Source organism: Rhamphochromis sp. 'chilingali' (genome assembly GCF_963969265.1).
Source record: "Rhamphochromis sp. 'chilingali' genome assembly, chromosome: 16".
Classification (NCBI taxonomy): domain Eukaryota; kingdom Metazoa; phylum Chordata; class Actinopteri; order Cichliformes; family Cichlidae; genus Rhamphochromis; species Rhamphochromis sp. 'chilingali'.
Window position 1 is genome coordinate 10,155,086 of NC_137943.1, and position 21,431 is coordinate 10,176,516.

At 39.8% G+C, this 21,431-nt stretch overlaps 1 protein-coding gene across 1 annotated transcript; it reads right to left on the minus strand.

The window, feature by feature from the left end:
* Positions 1–541: 541 nt before the first annotated feature.
* Positions 542–18,834, minus strand: fggy (FGGY carbohydrate kinase domain containing). The gene is made up of 16 exons (XM_080861908.1): positions 18,711–18,834; positions 18,223–18,416; positions 16,093–16,204; positions 15,573–15,724; positions 15,302–15,390; positions 14,856–14,971; positions 14,605–14,733; positions 12,631–12,734; positions 12,088–12,195; positions 11,758–11,819; positions 11,295–11,457; positions 5,201–5,275; positions 4,944–5,064; positions 4,407–4,501; positions 1,098–1,159; positions 542–937 (listed from the first exon to the last, which is right to left on the minus strand). Exons 2-16 carry the CDS (start codon positions 18,403–18,405, stop codon positions 856–858), a joined length of 1,653 nt encoding a protein of 550 aa, XP_080718034.1. The 5' UTR covers positions 18,406–18,416; positions 18,711–18,834; the 3' UTR covers positions 542–855.
* Positions 18,835–21,431: the final 2,597 nt, after the last annotated feature.

Genomic DNA, 21,431 nt, shown 5'->3' on the forward strand with positions numbered 1-21,431 from the left:
TGTGTGTTAGCCCTGCGACAGACTGGCGACCTGTCCAGGGTGTACCCCGCCTCTCGCCCTATGACAGCTGGGATTGGCTCCAGCACCCCCCGCGACCCTGAAAAGGATAAGCGGTAGCGAATGGATGGATGGGATGGATATATATATATATGTGTATGTATGTATGTATGTATGTATGTGTATATATATATATATATATATATGTCCAGGATCTCCTCTGTATCCTAAGTTAGTTGTGTTTGAAGTGTTAACTCAGCTGTGTGGGATTTGGTGTTCCCTCCTCACCGGGTTGACAGCATCAGCTAAGAGCTTATCAACTTTTATCTAGGGGAACGATGGCAACAGGCTTCCCCTCTGTGAGCAGCAGACAGGAGAATTTAAGGACAAGGGAGGTGTTAAAAACAGGAAATGGAGGGATGAAGTCGAGTGAGGAGAGAACAAAGGACAAGCAGTTTAAAAATGAATGTCACTGAACGCTGACTGGAAGGACATAAGCTTGTTTATCCAGACACATTAGGCTGGAGTGACAGAGACAGGAGTGTTCATTTGAAATATTTATTAGGAATGCATTAGAAGATAACACTCCATGATGTTTGACTTTAACTGCCACTTGTCCCATTCAGCCTGAATTTGAAACACATAGTTTTACACAGAGATCTGATGCCATATGTCATCTGATAAGTCCTGCATATATGACATAGTATCATATGAGAATGTTAAACCCCCATAATGGAATTAAAAAAACATTATTTATACTGAAAAAAGCAGCAAGGTTAAGACGTCTCGTTCTTGATTTGTCATCACTGTTGTGTCACAGAGAGCGAGCTTCATCTCAGGCACCTCCCACCAGCACTGTCATCTCTGGCTCATGAGGGCCTGGCACTCCCTCTGGTGGGCGAGCAGTCGCAGGAACACCTTGTACTTCCTCTCATAGAAGCTGAAAAAAAAGGAAGGAATAAAGAAAATCATGAGATAAATTTGATGCCTGCTGTATATTTCGGATTTCATTCCTAAAATATCCCATAACTATATCAATTATTAAACACAAAGAAGGCATCAGAGTCAAGCGTTTCCTTTCCTGTTGCAGAATTCCTCACCTCTGGACTTCACTGTCAGGCTGGACGACTTTCCCCACTTTAGCCATTTTTTCCATGGCCTCCTGAAACACAAGACACAGACATGAATTTCATTCAATAAATGATAGCACACTGATTCAGCTTCATGTCAGCCATGACCCAGTTATAGTAAAAGCAGCAGCCTGCTGCTGTGGCGGAGTTTATAATTAATGCAGTGCAGGGCCCCTCTGCTGTCTAAACCTACAAAATCCATGCAGCTGACTGTTTGCAGCTCGGAGGCTCAGACAACACAACTGCCTGCTGTGTCTATGTTCGTAATGGGTTGACAGGTGCATCCTCGTCCAAATAACAGCATCGTATTTTTAGTCTGTCTGGCTTTGAGGCTGCTCAGAGTTGTGGAGCTGAGACACAAAGAGATGATGAGTTGACCTGACACAAGATGAATCCATACCTGTCTGTAACAAAAGCCAGCACAGTGCATTGCTTATTATGTAGTTTGGTTCCACCTAGCAGATGCAGGCAGTGAGTCAGTGATTATGTATGACAAAACCTATGTCATGTTTGACCTCTGCTGTGTTTCCATGACACTACAGCATTTAATGATTACACTGCAAACTGCTGCAGACTGTAAACTGTAAACTAAACATTAAAATACCAAGTTGACCTAGATTAAAGAGACACGTATTTCGTTTTTAAGTACTGCTCAACTGCTCAAAACAGCTGCACAACACAGTCTTCTATGATGCTGACAAAAAAAAGATGTTGGCTTTTACAAAATAAACTGGGATATATGCAGTTTACATTTAAGTAGCAGGGGCAGTCTCTTTAAAAAATGCTATCCATATTGTATTTATAATGAAGTGGTTATCATTAACATCCCTTTAAAGCCAAGTTTCAGAAACATGGGATTACTTATATGTTCTTCAAATGCAACCACTTCATCAAACGTGTCCTCTTTGACTGAAATGTATTTATGTCAAGGTGTGTGCTGTGGCAGGCAGGATGTAGGAGCCAAACGGAGGACAAACTTAAAGCAGCAGCTTTTATTGCTGGGAATACTTTTCCATAGAAAGAAACTTCCCAAAAAACAAACCAAAACTTTGAACATATAAAATAGAAACTAAACTGGAAACTAGTAAATAAAAAACACAAACTAGGAAAAGAAACACAGGGACTGAGAACTAGAATTTCATCAGGAACACGAAGGGAGAAACACAGCACAGTGAGGTTACGATGCAACAAAGGGCAAAGGGAAACACAGGGCTTAAATGAGAGGGCAAGACAATGATGGGGAACAGGTGGGAACACAGGTGGTACAAATCAGATATAAGTCATGTCCAAATTCATGGGCTGCATCCTCCTGAGGACTCGGCCTTCGCGGTCTATGTGGGCCGGGTCCTCAGAAGGTCGGGTAGGCCGGAAGTAAACGGCTGTGAAATTGGACGGTCTAGCCTTCAGATTTGCGTCACCGCTGTCTCGGTGGAGTTTAATAAACTCAGCTGTCTGCTCCTTGCTATCTGAAATATAACAGGACACTGGCGTAAATTCTCGACCATCTCACACTTCTGTTTAATCTGTTTTCTGTTTGACGTTTATTCAGCTGTGTGAAAACCACCCGGGGGATTAAAAAAGTTTTTTTTTTAATCTAATCTAATCTAATCTAATCTAATCTAATCTAATAACTTGAATCTCAGCCAAACCGATTTACTCACAAACAAATACAACACTGAAAAAAGCCAAACAATAACAATTTTAGGTTGTCTAAGTGACTTATATATTACGTTTAACCTGAGTAGCAAAAGTCCGCGGTGATCTGAAAATGATGTGCCGGGAGTTGTGCCGTTCTCTGCGGCTTCAGTGACCCTCGAGCTCCCGGCTAGCTATCGAGCTGGTGGGTAGCAGACGTCTCCGAAAACGTCGGAGCATTTTTACAAATACGTGATATCTTGATAAACTGAGCAGATATTTGAAGTTTACACAGCTACATTCTGGTCTGAAAATATGTTAAAAGTTTATTTTGTGACCCAGAAAGATTAGTATGAGTAATTTAAAACTTAGTAGCGGCCGCCATTGTTGAAAACTGGAATTGGCTAAGCCACACTATGAATTCTGGGATATGGTGGGCCACGAAGGACACACCCGACCCATCCTTCAAATTCGGAGAAAAGGAAGACACATTTGTCGGCTGCATTCGGAGGAGTCTACGAATTTGGACAGCCTTCGTCGCGTCGCTGTGACATAATCGGCCTACAAATGTGTCCTCAGGAGGATGCAGCCCATGAATTTAGACACCCCCATAGTGAGACAAAGGAAGAAAAGCAGAATACATTAACCAAGGACAGACTGTCAAAGCAAAAGTAAACAGGAAGCATAACACAGAAACGTGGACTTGATACTGAGACAGAGGAACATGAAACACAGAGACAAAAGTAACAAGACGTGGGACATAGGGAAGACATAAAGACAGAAAACTAAGACTAAATATACAACACACGGAGAACAGAATTAGACCAAGAACACAGAGGAGGCACAGAAACAGAACAGAAACCGAATAACCAGGAACTATAAATATAATACAAACGGAAATCCATAATTCAAAGAGTACAGCTTAAACCAAAAACACAAACAGTGCCGTGAAAATTTAATGTTATTAAATTATTTTAAAAAGCCAGTCACAGATTCTAATCCTTTTCTAACTCTGTTAAACAGAAAAACTGTTAAAATGAACAACTTACCCTACAATCGCTGAATGTATTTTGGGAAGCCAGCTCTTAAAGTCAAATTGCAGACTGGAGTAAAACACTATGCACCTCCATCTCTACTTGTGCAAAAGAGCAAATCCAAATTTCCACTGTGACAGCCGACAGTGTTTCAGTGGATTTCCACCGGGATACTTTTGTTATGTTATTGTGTTGGTATTGTGACATATCAGAAAAAACTTCCAGTTACGTACCATTCGTCAGGTGTTTATTTGACGAACGGTCATTTGGTACTAGCAACCCAAAGTGTGCCAAAAAATATCCCCCATACCTTTACACCATCAACACTAGACCGACCTGTTGATACAAGGCAGTTGGATTTATACTTTCATGTTCTTTATGAACTTTAATGTTACATCAGAACAGTTTCCTGCTCTTATCTGACAGAGTGGCACCCGGTGTGGTCTTCTGCTGCTGTAGCTCATCTGCTTCAATGTTTAACATGTTGCCCATTCAGAGATGCTCTTCTTCAGACCTTATATCTAACGAGTGCTTAATTACGTTTCAAAAGCATTTCCTGCCAAATCCCTCAGATGTTGTTTGACTCATGTGTATTGTAACTTCACTCTACCTGTATAGAGCTGTAGTGTCTTGATGCACATGCTCCCAGCACTGCTGCTCCCACTAGCACAGCTTCAGTTTGGTCTGGCAACACTACAGGCAATCCTGAGAATGAGATTGAAGACATGGAATGGGCTAAAGCTATCACAGAACTTATTTTACCTTTTCCTCTCTCCAGATCTTCTCTGCCTGAATGTTCTTCAATGTCTTCATGTATCATATTCCTACTATATATTAATTATTTTTTGTTGTTGATTGTCTGTATTCTAAATTTACTTCAGTTACATGTAAGTCCATCCTAGGAGTAACTTCTTCTGTCTTGTTGTGCTGTGTTGTTAAAAAAAGACTTTGGGGGACTCTTTAAACTTCAAAGGTGGCCACTGGAAGCTGCACATAATTAAAATTTTCTTCTTAATCTTTATTTCGTGGTTAAGTTATTGAAATACTAATACAAACATTCTTTCTTACTCTCAATAAATTATAAATGTACATACTGTGCAACTGTGTTTCAAAATATACATATAACCATGTTATTGGTATTTACTACCTGTAGTATTAGCATGAATCTGTACAAACAGGTTGTTTTTGCTCAATCCACCACACAGGAAGAGGGTTCTGATTTCATGTCCTGCTTCTTTCATGGCCTCCAGAATATGAAGTGTACCGAGCTGAAACCAGAGGAGGACACACAACAGGAATAAAGTTACAAGAAAGCAAATACAACCTCCTTTGTACTTAAAGGTGCTAGGGTATCAGTCTGAGAGAGAGGAAGTCATTTGAAACACAAAACGCCATCAGACTCACAGCGAGGGCTTGCATGGTGGCCAGGTAGAGAAGGGCCAAGTCATCCAAGGTCTGGGACAAAGAGAGTCCAACTACCTGCAAAACAGTAATGACACAAAAATACCAGCAAGGGTGTGATCACCGTCTAAGATTTTGTGAAAGCAAGGCTGTCATCCAGTGTTTGGTGATTTATTAAAAACAGGTTTTCATATTCCATTCCTTGGCTTTCTGTTTCCTGGAATTTTAGATGTGGTTTGGCGCCAGTAATTACCAAAAAAACCAAAACAAAACATGGATAACCAAATATAATAACAAGTTAAACTCACAAATAAAAATAGTTTCTTTTTGATATGATTAGTGAGGGACCATAAGCTAAGTAAGCGAATAAGAGTAGCAAACTCAATTAATGGCATTTTATTGTGTAATGGGAAATTAATTTGATTTGAAGTCGAGGGGACAGGAAGAGAATAGAAAGGCTGCTGAGCACAAATGCATGAGTTAAATGTGAATTTCTGTCTATGTAGAGAGCAAAATATATGTTCATTGGTCATTGTTATATTATCTGAAACAGATCGTATAAAACTGCCAACTTGAACCTATTCAGTCCTGTGGGGAGTTCAACAAATAAGGTTAAGGCACAGGTTTGAACTGTCTTGCTGTGACTTACAAAATCAAATCAGTCATTAGGATCTTATCTCATTTGCTTTCCCTGTACCAAACCAGCACTCTAGAAAACACAATCTGTGGTTCTGCAAAGTTAAATAAGTTCAAGTTAAATTAACTATTTCCCCATGTGCTGAGTTTTAATGCTGATGGACCATATTTCAGGAGACACTTTGATATGTCAAAATAGGATAAACACAGTTTAATTGAACAGAATACAGCCACTGTTAACCTTATTAGGAGAAAAGGGGGTTTTCTGGTTGTAGCTAGTGAAAATAATTCTCTTCCACACCACAACTAAAATAAGTCAAATCTGTGGATGTGAAGTTTTTAAAAGAATAAATTTAAAAAAATTGTTTCATAATACAATCAACAGGTAAGTTCTGGTTCTTATTCTTTACTAATCAAGGTGATAAGAAATAACGTAAGTGGAATATGTATATTCAAAATCAGTGACTTCTTTGGCCAGGTGTATTTAATAATTTGTAAAATATATATATATATATATATATATATATATATATATATATATATATATATATATATATATATATATATATATATATATATATATCGCTTTTTAAATTGTTTCAGTTATATTTATGGGATTGCAATGATAATAAATCTTTAACAAAGATATCAGAGATTGAAACAAACAAAATAGAAAAATAATCCCTTCCTCAAAAATGTCATGTGACAACCTAATTTGCACATGGAATGTTGACCTTGTCGGGAACTTGGCTGCATCACTAGAATCTTATATCAAACATTATGCTGTTTTATAATTCATAAGTAAACAAGAGACACTTCAAGTCAACCATTTTCAGTCAACACACCGGTTTGTTCGCAGCTATCAAACATTCGGCATCGACTACGACGAATTTAAACACATTTGGATCCTTCACAGAGTCATGTTAGTCAGCAAGGTACCAAAATGCCTGAGAGAGAAAAAAAACACCAGTCAACAGAGAGCGATGACCCCAACACTCCTCGGTGTATTGAATTTGAAGAACTTTCAAAGAGGAGAGAAACTTTAGAGTTGGACATTCACCAGACCACCAGCCAGCGAGGCTAGCTGCCAGGCCACGCCGGGCACCACCAAGAATATTAAAAAAACAGAAGAAAATACAGTCAACTTGGTCATCAGATTGTAAGGTATTCATTAAATTAAATGGAACACCAGAGCAGGCAAAAGTTCTAGTCCTCAAAGAGATAAATAACTGATAAATCAGAACGCAAAGCAGTGCTAAATATGATGGTATTTGTCCAAGTTGTACAACCAACTCAAATGTCTGACAGTTTTCATGTAACAACTCATATAGATATTCCAATTTAATAAACTGATTTTCAAAATGCTTTGTAAAATGGCGATTCCACTCCTCATTTCAAAATCCATTTCCCTTTCCTGTTCGCTCAGGGATGAACATTTAGATTAGCAACTTCATTTTAAAAATCCTGCTGCAATGCAAATTAGCCAAACCGTGGGATGCAAAGAGCTCTCTGATTGGTTGGACGGACACATCGCAAATTTTACATTGCAGCTGTACTAGCTAGCTACGTGTTTTGTAAGCTGCGGTGCTCTTCACAAATAAAGCTTGAAGCAGCTCAGACTGTTAGAACCAACACTGAGGCCTGTTACATTTATACAGTGTTAGAGCAATGGCTGCAACCTACAGCCTTTAAACTAGCGATTAAAATGCTGACAGTAAACTCGTCAGTCCAGATGTTACCACATTACTTTATGATACTTAGAGTTAAAGAAACTGAAACAGGCTGATTAAAATAACAGCTGTCAGTTCTCTCATTCCTTATATCAAGACTGGAGATCACATTACTGATTTCAGTTCATTTAATATGTGAGTGCACAGATTAATTCTCAACTGGACATAAACGATGATCAAAGGTTGTATATATGATGAATTCATCAAATCCCGGCCTCTAACACAGTGCGCTGAATCTTAGCTTTGAATGTCCAGTATATTCTAATCCATACAATTTAAGCATTCACTGCACCTACCTACAGTATCTACACCTGTGTGGCAAAGATACAGATAATGAAATGTAATTATTAATAAAATATACATGATGAAAAACAAAAGCTGAAATTGATTCAGTTTAGTACTTTTCTCTGTATGCTCTGTGCTTATAAAGGCCTTAAATTCTGTGATATACAGGGAGTGCAGAATTATTAGGCAAATGAGTATTTTGTCCACATCATCCTCTTCATGCATGTTGTCTTACTCCAAGCTGTATAGGCTCGAAAGCCTACTACCAATTAAGCATATTAGGTGATGTGCATCTCTGTAATGAGAAGGGGTGTGGTCTAATGACATCAACACCCTATATCAGGTGTGCATAATTATTAGGCAACGTCCTTTCCTTTGGCAAAATGGGTCAAAAGAAGGACTTGACAGGCTCAGAAAAGTCAAAAATAGTGAGATATCTTGCAGAGGGATGCAGCAGTCTCAAAATTGCAAAGCTTCTGAAGCGTGATCATCGAACAATCAAGCGTTTCATTCAAAATAGTCAACAGGGTCGCAAGAAGCGTGTGGAAAAACCAAGGCGCAAAATAACTGCCCATGAACTGAGAAAAGTCAAGCGTGCAGCTGCCAAGATGCCACTTGCCACCAGTTTGGCCATATTTCAGAGCTGCAACATCACTGGAGTGCCCAAAAGCACAAGGTGTGCAATACTCAGAGACATGGCCAAGGTAAGAAAGGCTGAAAGACGACCACCACTGAACAAGACACACAAGCTGAAACGTCAAGACTGGGCCAAGAAATATCTCAAGACTGGTTTTTCTAAGGACTGATGAAATGAGAGTGAGTCTTGATGGGCCAGATGGATGGGCCCGTGGCTGGATTGGTAAAGGGCAGAGAGCTCCAGTCCGACTCAGACGCCAGCAAGGTGGAGGTGGAGTACTGGTTTGGGCTGGTATCATCAAAGATGAGCTTGTGGGGCCTTTTCGGGTTGAGGATGGAGTCAAGCTCAACTCCCAGTCCTACTGCCAGTTTCTGGAAGACACCTTCTTCAAGCAGTGGTAGAGGAAGAAGTCTGCATCCTTCAAGAAAAACATGATTTTCATGCAGGACAATGCTCCATCACACGTGTCCAAGTACTCCACAGCGTGGCTGGCAAGAAAGGGTATAAAAGAAGAAAAACTAATGACATGGCCTCCTTGTTCACCTGATCTGAACCCCATTGAGAACCTGTGGTCCATCATCAAATGTGAGATTTACAAGGAGGGAAAACAGTACACCTCTCTGAACAGTGTCTGGGAGGCTGTGGTTGCTGCTGCACACAATGTTGATGGTGAACAGATCAAAACACTGACAGAATCCATGGATGGCAGGCTTTTGAGTGTCCTTGCAAAGAAAGGTGGCTATATTGGTCGCTGATTTGCTTTTGTTTTGTTTTTGAATGTCAGAAATGTATATTTGTGAATGTGGAGATGTTATATTGGTTTCACTGGTAAAAATAAATAATTGAAATGGGTATATATTTGTTTTTTGTTAAGTTGCCTAATAATTATGCACAGTAATAGTCACCTGCACACACAGATATCCCCCTAAAATAGCTAAAACTAAAAACAAACTAAAAACTACTTCCAAAAACATTCAGCTTTGATATTAATGAGTTTTTTGGGTTCATTGAGAACATGGTTGTTGTTCAATAATAAAATTATTCCTCAAAAATACAACTTGCCTAATAATTCTGCACTCCCTGTAAATTCACTGTTCTTTATGGTCTTATTCAATGGTAAAGCTCTTTAGAAACATTACTGATGGTTCTTAGGAAAAGCTAAATAACTTAATCTGAGCTTTCTTTAACAATACTTCCTGTATTAAGATGAGTCAACAGCTAACAAATATAAACTGCTATGTAAATTATTGTTTTTGGCAAGAAAATGTATTCTTTTCAATTGGATCAATGAAAACCACCAACAATAACTCAGTGGTATAAAGAAATCTTTAGAATCTTACCGATGGAAAGACTGAGTGCAAAACTAAGCGGTAATGACGATATCTTTTTGGAGGGGCAGCCCCACTCCAATGGCAGGATGGGTTTGTCAGGACAAATGTGTAAATGGGTGGTATACCCAATTATTTACCATAATGTATTAGTTTTCCTTTTACATGTCTCAGACTGCTTATTGTGTTGCTTCTTGTTTTTTGTTTTGGGATTTATTTTTTTTGTTGTTGTTGTGGTTGTTGTTTTTTTGTATCAAAAAATCAAAATAAAGAGATTAAAAAAAAAAAAAAAAAAAAAAAGATAAGTCAACAGCTTTGAGTTGGATAACAGGGACCAGTTCAAAAATAACTCACCTTAATTGGAAAATGTAACAAAAGTAACGTCTGACTAGGGCTGTGCGATATGACCAAAATCTCATATCCCGATATAAGAATTCTATCGTCCGATAACGATATAAATCCAAAAAATGTAACATTTTCTGTAAATTCTGTGAATCTCGGGCAGCTCGACTTGCAGGAAGTGTTTCCAGCTGCGCGTCATGTAGCTGGAGTCGAGTGTTTTAACAGATGCATGAAACTATACATTTTTAGACATAAGTTGTAACGGCCGCCGTTTTCTTTGTGAGTATTTATTACACAGCGTGCTGCAGGGAAAAGCCTGTTCTGACGTTTGAGTCTAAGGTTTACTTTTTAGCACCTGGCGGCTCTTTTTTACTTCTCATCCGTAAATACTCTGCATCTTTCACGTGATTCAGTTTATTTTGAAAAGTCTCAACAGGATCTTGAGCTTTATTGTGAAAGGTTTATGTGGAACATAAACAAGCGGACACGTGATGCTGTTACCGTCGTTGTTGCTAACCACAACGCATAAAAACAGGCGCTTGTCCATCCGTAGTGTGATTATATTAAATATAAGAGAAAGAGAGAACTTTAATAAATTAATATAGCCACTACAGTGACCATCAAAACGATGAAAAAATATTGCCGTAAACAGTTTATTTTGCGACACCACGAAACAAACGATAGTGTAAAATGAAACGATAGACCTTTTTATATCGTCATCCGATATATATCGTTATATTGAACAGCCCTACGTCTGACTTTAATCATTTGCCCTCATTTTACAATGGAATTTATGTATTTGTTTTGATTAAACCTTTTAAATGTGTGACAAATGAAAAAAGTGCAAAAACAGGAAAGCAGCCAGTCAGAGCTGCGTATATGTTGCTGCTTCTAAAAGCCTCACACATATATGTGGAATCATTGTGGAATTCATTCATAATCATTCTGTAGAGCATGGATCTTTGAAACACAGACTTCCACGGGCATAAGAGAACATTAAGAAAAGATTAAGAAAACCCCAAGTGCACAAAAAGGAAGAAACATTCAAAGCAGGCATACCCTAACTTAAAATCTGATACTCACACATCCAACACAACGTCAGTCTACACATATCCTTCTTTTTAAGTCATAGCCTTTACCATGCCCTTCAAAGTTGGGTCAGCCAGGGGCGACCTGTTTCCATGAAAGTCCGGCCACACGTGAAGACTGGACCCTAGCAGATCGACAGCAGAGCAGGAGTTGGCCATCGAACTCAAATGGTTGTTCAAGTAGCTGTAGATATTCTCGCCAGCAAAAGGAAGCCTATAAAATTAAAAACACTGTTGCCAGGACACCTAAAATGATAGCTGATATTACCTATATTAATGCCATGGTGGTTGGCGAGCATGAAATCTATATTCAATCTTCAGCAAACGTGAAGTACCGTATATCAAAAAATTTAACTTCCTATTCCTCCAGAGAAGAGTTGAGTTGCACTGAAAGCACATTACTGAGCTTCTAATCTCCCAAAAGCATACTTGACATTATTCTAGCCCAGCTGATGAGGATCACAGATGTGCAAAAGCATTGTTGGGAACTGCAGTATTAAAAGCATCAGCTGACCTCTGCTGAACCTGTTCCTGGAGCTGGGTATATGCAGTGTGACCTTTCACCATGTGGTCAATCTGAGGGAGGAAAGAGGCAATACATTTAAACTGAAAAGGATCACAAATGACTGGTGGCCACCTGGCTTCAACTAATAATGTCAAAGCTGAATCTATATACATCTCAAAGCATTAGCTCCTTTTGTCAAACCAGTAGTTCAAATGTGAAAGGTGAGGAAAAAATAAGTGGTTTTGTCTCCATGTTTTCTGTTAGTATTGAGCATGAAGAGGATCTGAAAAATAATTTAAATATGAATGAAAAAGATCAAGAAAATATGAGTAGACTGACCAGCCTTCCTGTCACACTCTGCCCTCCCTCGTTGAGCCACAGTCCAGGCACCATGGCAGATAGGTAGGGCCCCCACACTCCTGGCACAAACCGAGGCTGCTCACTGATCTGATGGCACAGGAAATCTTTTAGTTAGTTTTAGTTGGAGGTAGATATTTTATAAATTAAAAGAGAAACCGCCGGACTAACAGGATATGCGTGCCATTTGCTTCTCATCTCAGAGTTACTGCAGTTGGCCTGTGCAGACAGGATAATTTATGTCTATAAACAATTTTTAACAATGCTCACATAAGTATAAACAAGTAATACAGATAGAGTGGCTTTTAGAAAGATATCTTATCAGACTAGTTAAGACAGATTGTGCACCTAGGAAATGAAGGTGGTGAGTACACGATTAATCATCAGAAGACGTTTTTATTAGTCATCAGGAGATTTTCACAGGAACATATACACAATCACAAAGGCCACTGGGGAACAGTACAGTAGTAGACTAGCACGGTAATTTTACACCAATCAGGTGAACAGCAGCTGTGAACTACTGACCGCCATGTGACAAGTTGACGTTCCACAGATCAGCGCCATGCGTGCAGTGATCGGCAGACCCTCACAGGGCAAATGAAAACCTTTCACATCAGCACCGATCACACCTGGAAGGAGGAGGTTAATGTTGCTTTATTTAACACTCTTTATTTTATGCAGGGGAAAAAGATACATTGTAATAATTAAGTTGTTGGGTTTTTTTGCTGTCATCTAACACAAAGTGTCAAAGATGCTGCTAGAGCTTTAAATCCACATGAATGAAATTGTGCTCCAACCTCTTCGTAGGATTCAGCAGTGACGCTAACTGCTGGAATAATGTTTATCAAGCTGGTTTGAGTTTAAGGTGGGAGGCCAGTCTCCATCACTGTGACATGAACAGAAACTAATGGTGCAGAGTGCTGTAACCTCTCACTGACGCAGCAATGTGTGATTGGCAGAGGTCACGGTTGAGGGTCAAAGGCAAGAGTTCACGACGAGTTCAGCTCACAGAACAGATCCAGATGGTGAGGATTTCTGATCCTGAGGAAGGTCTGCTGCTGCCCTGACACTGGTCAGAAATTCACTAACATCTCAGGCGGGTTTGTTATTCAGTTTATTTCCCATAATATTAAAGATGGGAACATCTAACACACGCTAGGCACCTAATCCTCATGTGGTAAACTATAGTTGTTGAAATATTATCACATCATCCATCTATTATCTCCCTTCTCACTTCCTTCTTCCAGCAAACTCATAAAACCAAAAAAGGTATTTTATTTATTTATTTATTTTTTGGTAACTAAGTACAGTCACAAGTTGTCGGCTGGTCAAGCAGGTTGTTTTCACTTTTCAGTGAGGATCACACTATCCTGATAATTAGCGCTTTAACTTGTGGCAGGTCATCCACTGATCAATAGGCATACATTTCACAAAGAAGTGCAAAAATGCTTCCCCTATCTCGAAGGCTGAGCCCAGCCACACCACAAAGGCAACTTGTGTTGATTTCTTTTATTTGCGAGCACTAGAGACAGGGTGAGGAGCTCAGACATCAGGAGAGAGCTTGAAATAGAGCCAATGCGCCTCCACGCCAAACATAAACAGCTTAGATGGTTTAAGCATCTGGTTAGGAAGCCTCCTCCTTGGAGATTCCTTTAAGAGGTTTTTCTGACATATGCAATTTGGAGGACAATCCAACGTAGACCCAAAAGCTCCTGGAGAGATTATATATCTGACGCGTCATGGGAATGCCCCGGGATCTCCTAGAAAGGACTGGAAAAGCCGTCGGGAGCACCCTGTTTAGCCTGCTGCTACTGTGACGTGGCTTTAAATAAGCAAAATATAATGGATGGATAAACTAGCATCTAATATAGAACTACCATCAAGCCCAAATTTACATTTGTCCATATACATATTACTATGATGTTTAAGTTGGTTTCCTAGTGTATTCATGCACCTACAAAAATAATGATTTAACTTAGCACATGCTTTGTTTTGGAGTTAAAGTTTAAACTTTGCACACAGGATACTGAAAAGCCACAGCCACAAGTGGAAATTATGAAATATTAAAGTCTATTTAGTAAATGTTTATATTAAACTTTGCTCCTTAAGGAATGAACTTCTTTTTTATTGTGACCCTGACACGTAGCATATCAAAATATCAACTTTGCAAATAAAATATCAACTTTGCATCACTGACATTTTATGCCTTCATTTTCCTTTCAGTACCTCTAAATAGGCATAACAACGCGACAGCATAGAGCAATTTTTACTCCTCCAGCATGTCTGCACCACTCCAGCACACCATTAAAAAACAGCTACACATCTCTGGTGTGTGATGACTTGGCTATGTGATTACCCTCCATGCTTTCACTATAGCTTTCATATGGAACAGCCTCAGTCACAGGCTGTGTGAAAGCGGCTGCAAACTGAGTAATCTCAGCTTATTCATGACAAGAAAATACTTTTGTTTTCAAGTAAGTGTGATTCGTCATCTGATACCTAAGCCTCCAGCATGGGCATCGATGAGAGAAGCCCCAACTGCAGTTCCTGGGTCCAAACCCAAATCTGCTGCTGCCTCCTGTGTAAGGCCCTCTCCCAGTGGACTTCCTGGAGGACACGTCACACTGCCTGGATGACAAAATTATTTAAAATTTTTAATTCTTAGAATTTAATAAAGGACACAAAAACTGTAAAAGATATAAGAAATAATCAGTCAAACTATCTGAATGTATAAAATGTCATTTTCTGGCCTATTTTGGAGAAGTTATTTTCCAGCAGGTCGTCCAGTCCAATGCTCGTCCAGAAGCTGGCTTCCCATCCTTCTGGAGGGCAGTAGGTCCACTTACACACCAGAGTACATAAAGACCTGTGCAACATTGGACAACATGCATCCACTTGCAAATACTGTAGGATAATAAACATGCTTTATTAACAGCACACATTAGATACAAGTATTTTGTGAAAACCAATGACTTTGTCCACACATTTTACAACGGATTAGGCAACTGCATCTTTTCTTTTTAACTGAGAACAGAAAGAAGACTATTGTTTTTAATGGGGCAGCCCACCAGCAAATATGTTTGAATTAATACAAGGGGTTTTAGGCCTGCTAGTGGTGATCCTTTTCAAACCTACCTCCTTTTTTTATTAGACATACATAAGTGTGTAAGTCTCCGTAACATCATCGACAGCTCACCTCGTTAAAGAGCCGGATGCCTTCCAAGACAAGAAGTCTGGAAGATCAAAAAAGTGACTGGCTTTGTTCCAGCAGTTCTCCTTTAGATTCTGAATGAGTGAAAGACAGAGTGTGTGAGAATAAAAGCAACAACTGTATGACAAATATGCTAAGGCTAAAACAGTAATAAAAAACAAACAAAAAAAAGCCCACCAGGTATCTGCTGAACAGCCAGTACAAAGAGCAATAATAAAACATGCAGAGATCAGTGGTGACCTTGTTCACCTCTCACCTCTTTAAGCCAGAGCAGCTTAGGGGGTTGCATCTCTGGTGACATGACTCCCCCTACCCTGCTGAGGACCCTGTGGCCATTTTTTGTTATACGATCAGCCTGCTCTGTAGCACGATGGTCCATCCACATCACTACGTTCCTTTGGGGGTCACCTGGGAAAAGCAGTTCAGTAAGGGAGAAGGCAACAAACACCAGAGAGCTAATATTGGATATAATATTGTATCTGTTAAGACCTGATACATAAAACTGTTGTCATGGATAGATTTCATCTTGGAGTACAAATTCAGTATTTAGCCAAAGAATTTGGGTCATGCTTTTGTGTCTTGCTTAATAAGCAAAAACATGATTCAAATCCAGCTCCAGGCTTCTACTCTGCAGCCGACTATGACCTTGGACCTCACTGTGGAGGGGTGATTTTTTCCCCCCCTGAAGGATCAATGCTCAGCAAAAATGGGGCTTACATAACCAATGCTTACCAAGCATTCAGATCAGATCAAATGCAATAAAATAAATCGCTTACCTTCCTGACTGACGGGCACAGGCTGGAAGCTTTGGTCCAAAACCACTAGAGAGCAGGTGGCATCAAAGCCAATCCCCCTAATCTGGCTCTTCTCCACACCGTGAGTAACTTTCTGGAACAAATACACGCAGTTGTTTTTAAATTACATTTCCTCCGTGCATTTACTCATCCTGCAACCGTAAGAGGGCACGAATACATTTACCAACTTATGATGTCAATTTCTGCCTTTCATAAATAAACAGCTGTTCACACAGGATGTGTGCTTGAGATTCCCAACCAAGTGCACATTGAAACCTAGGGAGTACATTGGCAATACATAGAAAAGATTTTTCAGCACAACACGTTTACAACATGTAGTGAGTCTAATACAAGTTTATTCCTGAATATTCCTTGCCCATGAGGTTTTTGCCTTCCACTGAGGGGAAATTACCACTACTGATGATTTCAACCAGCATTTTTAACAGGTATTTTTTTTAATTTTTTTTAGTACAGTTAAATTTACTCACATTTTTCTCATTACATAAACCTCTGTTAACTAAGGTAAAACATATTCTTTGCCTTAACCTAATGTGGATGAATCATGCTTCTCCCACAGGCACATTTGGAGCCAGGAAAAACCCTGTAATGTTAATTTTTTTGTCGCAGAGACCAGTCATCCACCACATATGCCAGCTGCCGAGTATATACCTCCCATAACTTAAGGCAGCTGTTGCCAAAGTGTGTGTGCTGCCATTAAGAGTAGAGCCTGACCAATACTAGATTTTGGGGGCCAACTTAGGGTGTAAAAAATGATCTGATACTAATATATGCCCTATATTCTTTAGACATACAGTAATGCTGTATTTACAGGGGAGTTCTAAATAAAAGGGAAATTGATTGGGTCCTGCATAACAACTTTTCAGCAATGTATTTCAAACAAACTAGTTTACAGTGTAACAACAACACACAGCTTAATTCTAGACCACTGGTTATAGTGTTTTGTGTATTGGAAATAATAATAATAATAATAATAATAATGGATACTTTATTGATCCCCATGGGGAAATTACTTGTTTTTCTCTGCATTTGACCCATTCACTCAGTGAAGCAGTGGGCAGCCCACTAAGCAGGCGCCCGGGGAGCAGTGTGTAGGGACGGTACCTTGCTCAGGGGTACCTCAGGGTAGCCGTTAAGTGGATTCGAACCGCCGACCTTCCGATCATGGGGCGACCACTTTACCTACTGAGCTATCCCTGCTTGTTCAGAATGGAGGTGCAACATCTTGAAGTAAAATGTCTTGATGCATGCGCAATCATTTAGGTAAGGAAATCCCAAAAATCATCTGGATGTAGCCTTTTCAGTGGGAGAAACGCTTGGTCACTCATCCCAGTGACTTTTTCAGTCTCAGCTGACTGCAGGTTTCCCCAACCTTATAAACAGTGCCTTTGCACAATGACTGAAAGCCATTCCTCAGTTCTTTGTGAATGGTCCTCATGGTCATGACACTTGGCATATTAATGATCAAGAAACTGAGCTCACAGCCCATTGTTCTTCAGTGGTGCTAGTTTAATTAATTATGCAAATGTACTGGTAGTAAGAAGCCTACTGCAACAGCTGAGTTTGAACTAGGAGGGAATTAAATGCAGAAAGTTAGCAGAAAAAGCACGAGTACAGTAGCTAGCTAAAGGTAACCAAAATGGTCAAAATAGTAAATATATTTTATATTTTACCTAAAATAGGTGCTGAATAAAAAGACGAAATAACTAGCTTAAAGTAATTATAGCAAAGTAAGCGAAACATTAGCATATGACAATACACAACGACTGAAAGACTTACCGAGAGTTAGCTAAAAATAACAAACGATGGCTGATGTAGTGAAGAAAATGCTGAAATAATTAGCAGAGAACAATGTAAGGGCGGTAGGAATATTAAATAATACGTTTTAGAAGGAATTTTTAAATAATTAAAACATATATATAATGAAGAAACTGCTTTTTTTTCTTTAGCTGCTAAAATACTATTAACATCCATGCTAAAAATTAGCTAAAATGAACACATGAGTCTGTGTTGGTGTATCTGTGCTCAGACTGCTGCTGTAGAGGGATGGATGTATATTTTTACAACACACACTGAGGCCATAAATCATCCCACCTTGACAACTGTGCAGCATTTCTCCCAGATCTCAGTGGAGGACTGGACATAGTGGTCAGACTCCGGCTCCCAAATGCCGATGGGCTCCTGTGCAGTGCTCTTCAGCAGGCCCTCCCTGGTCACTAGTGCAGCCCTCACACTGGCTGTGCCCACGTCCACTCCAACATAAAAAACCTCTGCCATGAGGAGATGACCTGAAAGTGGGGGAGGAGGTTTATTATTAACCAGGTTACATTACCAGTGTCGACTTTGAGCAGGTTATACAAATTCAAGAAAAACGCAATTATTAAGGCAACTTGCGTATTTTGCTTTTGAAAAATTTCTTCTTTTTAGCATCTTCACACACTCCTGCAGACGGTTGGAGGGCAGGAATGTGTGAAGTGCAGCAGCAGCTGGTAAAACAGAGTTTTCAGCAATAATAACAGACTAGTACTTATAAAGTACTTATTAATAAACAAATAGGACGCGAGTGCGTAATCTGAACTTACCCAGCGATTAAACAATTATTTTAGTCCGCAGAGCATTTGTGTTGATCGTTCAAGTTTGTGATCAGGGTACTTTCAGAGTTAAAGCATTGCTTTAACGCTGCTGGACTTCAGAGTCGGACGGAATGCGAAAGCGGACAAAAAGCTTATCGTATGCCAAGTTGTTCAGGCATTTTAGCTTCAGAAATCAGCTTATTCACTTTTTCATCATGCCATATTTTTATATATACATTTAAATATTTTTATATTTTACATTTATATCTTTTATTATCTGAAAAGTCCAAGTTTACCATTGAAAACATTTTGACTTTTTCAAAGTGTGCAGAAAATAACTGCAATGCCAGTTGTGGAGTGCTTGTTATCAGAATTACCTAAAACTAATTAAAAACTGAAATTATTTAAATAAAAACTAGAAAATCTAAACAATGAGCGGGGGGTGGGGGGGGGGGGACTGAAAGTAAACTGAATTAAAAGATTATAATTAAAAATGAAATAAAAATTAAAAAAAATAATTAGAAATACAAATTATAATAAATCTGGTGGGGTGGACCAAAAGATCAGAACTACTGATTCCTACACAACATTTGTAATAAAGGACATTGATGATTTCAGTTGCTTTTATGATATATATAAACCACAACTGGCCACAACTGATTGTGTGCTTAGTGGATGCCTCAGGCAGCAGACCCCTGAGAAAGAAGAGGAGAAAGAACAGGAACCATCATTGAGGACAGCCCCCTGCACGGCATGTACCACCAAGAAATCAGGCCATCAGACTGCTGAACACGTCATAGACACCTCAGCTTCACTACTGGAACTTCAACATTATGCACTCCACACTGTATATAAATGCCACTTGTTTTGCACATATTCAACTCTGTATATTTTATATATTTTATTATTATTATTATTATTATTATTTTTTTTTTTTTTTTTTTACTATTTAATTTGTAAAAATGTGTATACACACACACACACACACACACACACACACACACACACACACACACACACACACACGTAGGAAAATATTTAGTATACACATCCAGAAATGCATACACTATTATATATTGTACATATATTTATTAGTTTCAGGTTGGCCATTCTTGTATTTTGCTCGTTTGTGTTGTTGTGTTTGCACATCTCTGTTGCTTGTGGGGCTCGCACACAAGAATTTCACTCGCATGTGCTGTGCCAGTGTGCCTGCACATGTGATGTGACAATAAAAGTGATTTGATTTGATTTGATTTGAAATAGAAGAAGTGGCTGATATAGAGAAATCCTGCCAATGGCTTCACAAAGCTGGACTGAAAGACAACACAGGGGCACTAATCATGTCAGAAGAGGAACAAGCTATAAGCTCAAAATTGATAGAGGCTGAGGTCTACCACATCAGCTAAGACACGTGCCTACGTGCAGGCTGTGCAAAGATGCCCCTGAGACAACCCAGCACATAACAACAGGGTGCAAGCTGCCATTAGACAGGGCAGATGTGGAAGTGTATGCCGACATAGTATACAGGAACATCTCTGGAAGTATGGTCTGGAAGTCCTGAGGTCAAAATGGGATAGGAGAAGGCCTTAGTGGTAGACGTAGCTATACCAACCAATAGGAACATCAGGAAGAAGGAACATGAGAAACTCGAGAAATACCAAGGGCTGAGAGAGTAGAGAAGATGTGGAGGGTGAAATCGGAGAGCTCAAAGCAGTGACTGGAAACTGGGCGACTGGCTCAAGCGGATCCCAGGAATGACATCTGAGATCTCTGTCCAGAAGAGCGCAGTTCTAGGAACACAGCAAAGATACTCCAGGGTACCCTCAAGCTCGAGGGAAGGACAAAGGGTGGGGAATTTTATATAGTCAAGTTTTTCATTCTAAATCCTACCTTGTCTATTTGTGTTATTAAAGGAGCTAAGCAGCTGTGTAAAGGAAGTGCCGCTGGATGTGACCCGTATGTTTGGGCAAGGAATGATCAGCAGAGATGGACTTCAGAGAAAAACCAAACAGCAGGACAGGAAGAAACAGATGGTCTCCAACAAACAGTGCATGGACAGTGTTTGAAATCTCATCTGTCTCTCTCACTGGCCAGTGTGCATGTGTGTGTGTGTGTCCCTCAAGTCCATGCCTGAAGGTAATCAAAACTTTGTTCTGTTGATACATCAACACATGCACATACACTCTCTCTGTGTGTTTTGCCCTAATAAAGGGGAGGAGAGGGGAGGGGTGTTTCCGTGAAAGCTGGATTGTCCCACCTCTGTACAACAAAAGCAGGGCCTGTTGAGAGACAGGCGGGACCAGCTCCTGATTAGAAAACTCCATGCAGTGGAAACAGCTGGCCCAGCCAGGGAGGAGGAAAGCACTGTTATCTAAAGGCGACCCCGTCAACCCAGTAGAGAGGAAAAGCTGACAGAGAAACAGGAAGCATGGCCAGGCCATAGCGATAGTTTGATTGGAAACACTGCACGGTGGGTCTTGACACAGGTATATGGACAGAGTGGCCCAGAACGTTACCGTGTGATAGAAAGAAAGAACGTTTCTAAAGCATTCTTCAGGGTATCATACTTTAGAATGGGTGTTGCGCAGCCTTCTGATGAAGACAACATGTCATCTGGAGAGTGTTGACCTCAGGCTGCCCTGGTTATCCCAGCCTGTCTGTCTGGGCTGTTAACTTATTTATAGTTGGCTCGAGGAGAACATGTTTAATAATACAATGGGGTAGACCAGA

Bases quoted from the DNA above. Each gene is read 5' to 3' on its own strand.
- fggy (XM_080861908.1), bottom strand. From the start codon at position 18,405: ATGGCAGAGGTTTTTTATGTTGGAGTGGACGTGGGCACAGCCAGTGTG. The intron at 11,820-12,087 runs GTCAGTCTACTC...TTCCTCCCTCAG, and splicing joins AGAGTGTGACAGGAAGGCTG to ATTGACCACATGGTGAAAGG. The intron at 1,160-4,406 runs GTAGAGTGAAGT...CTTGTGTTTCAG, and splicing joins GACACTACAGCTCTATACAG to GAGGCCATGGAAAAAATGGC.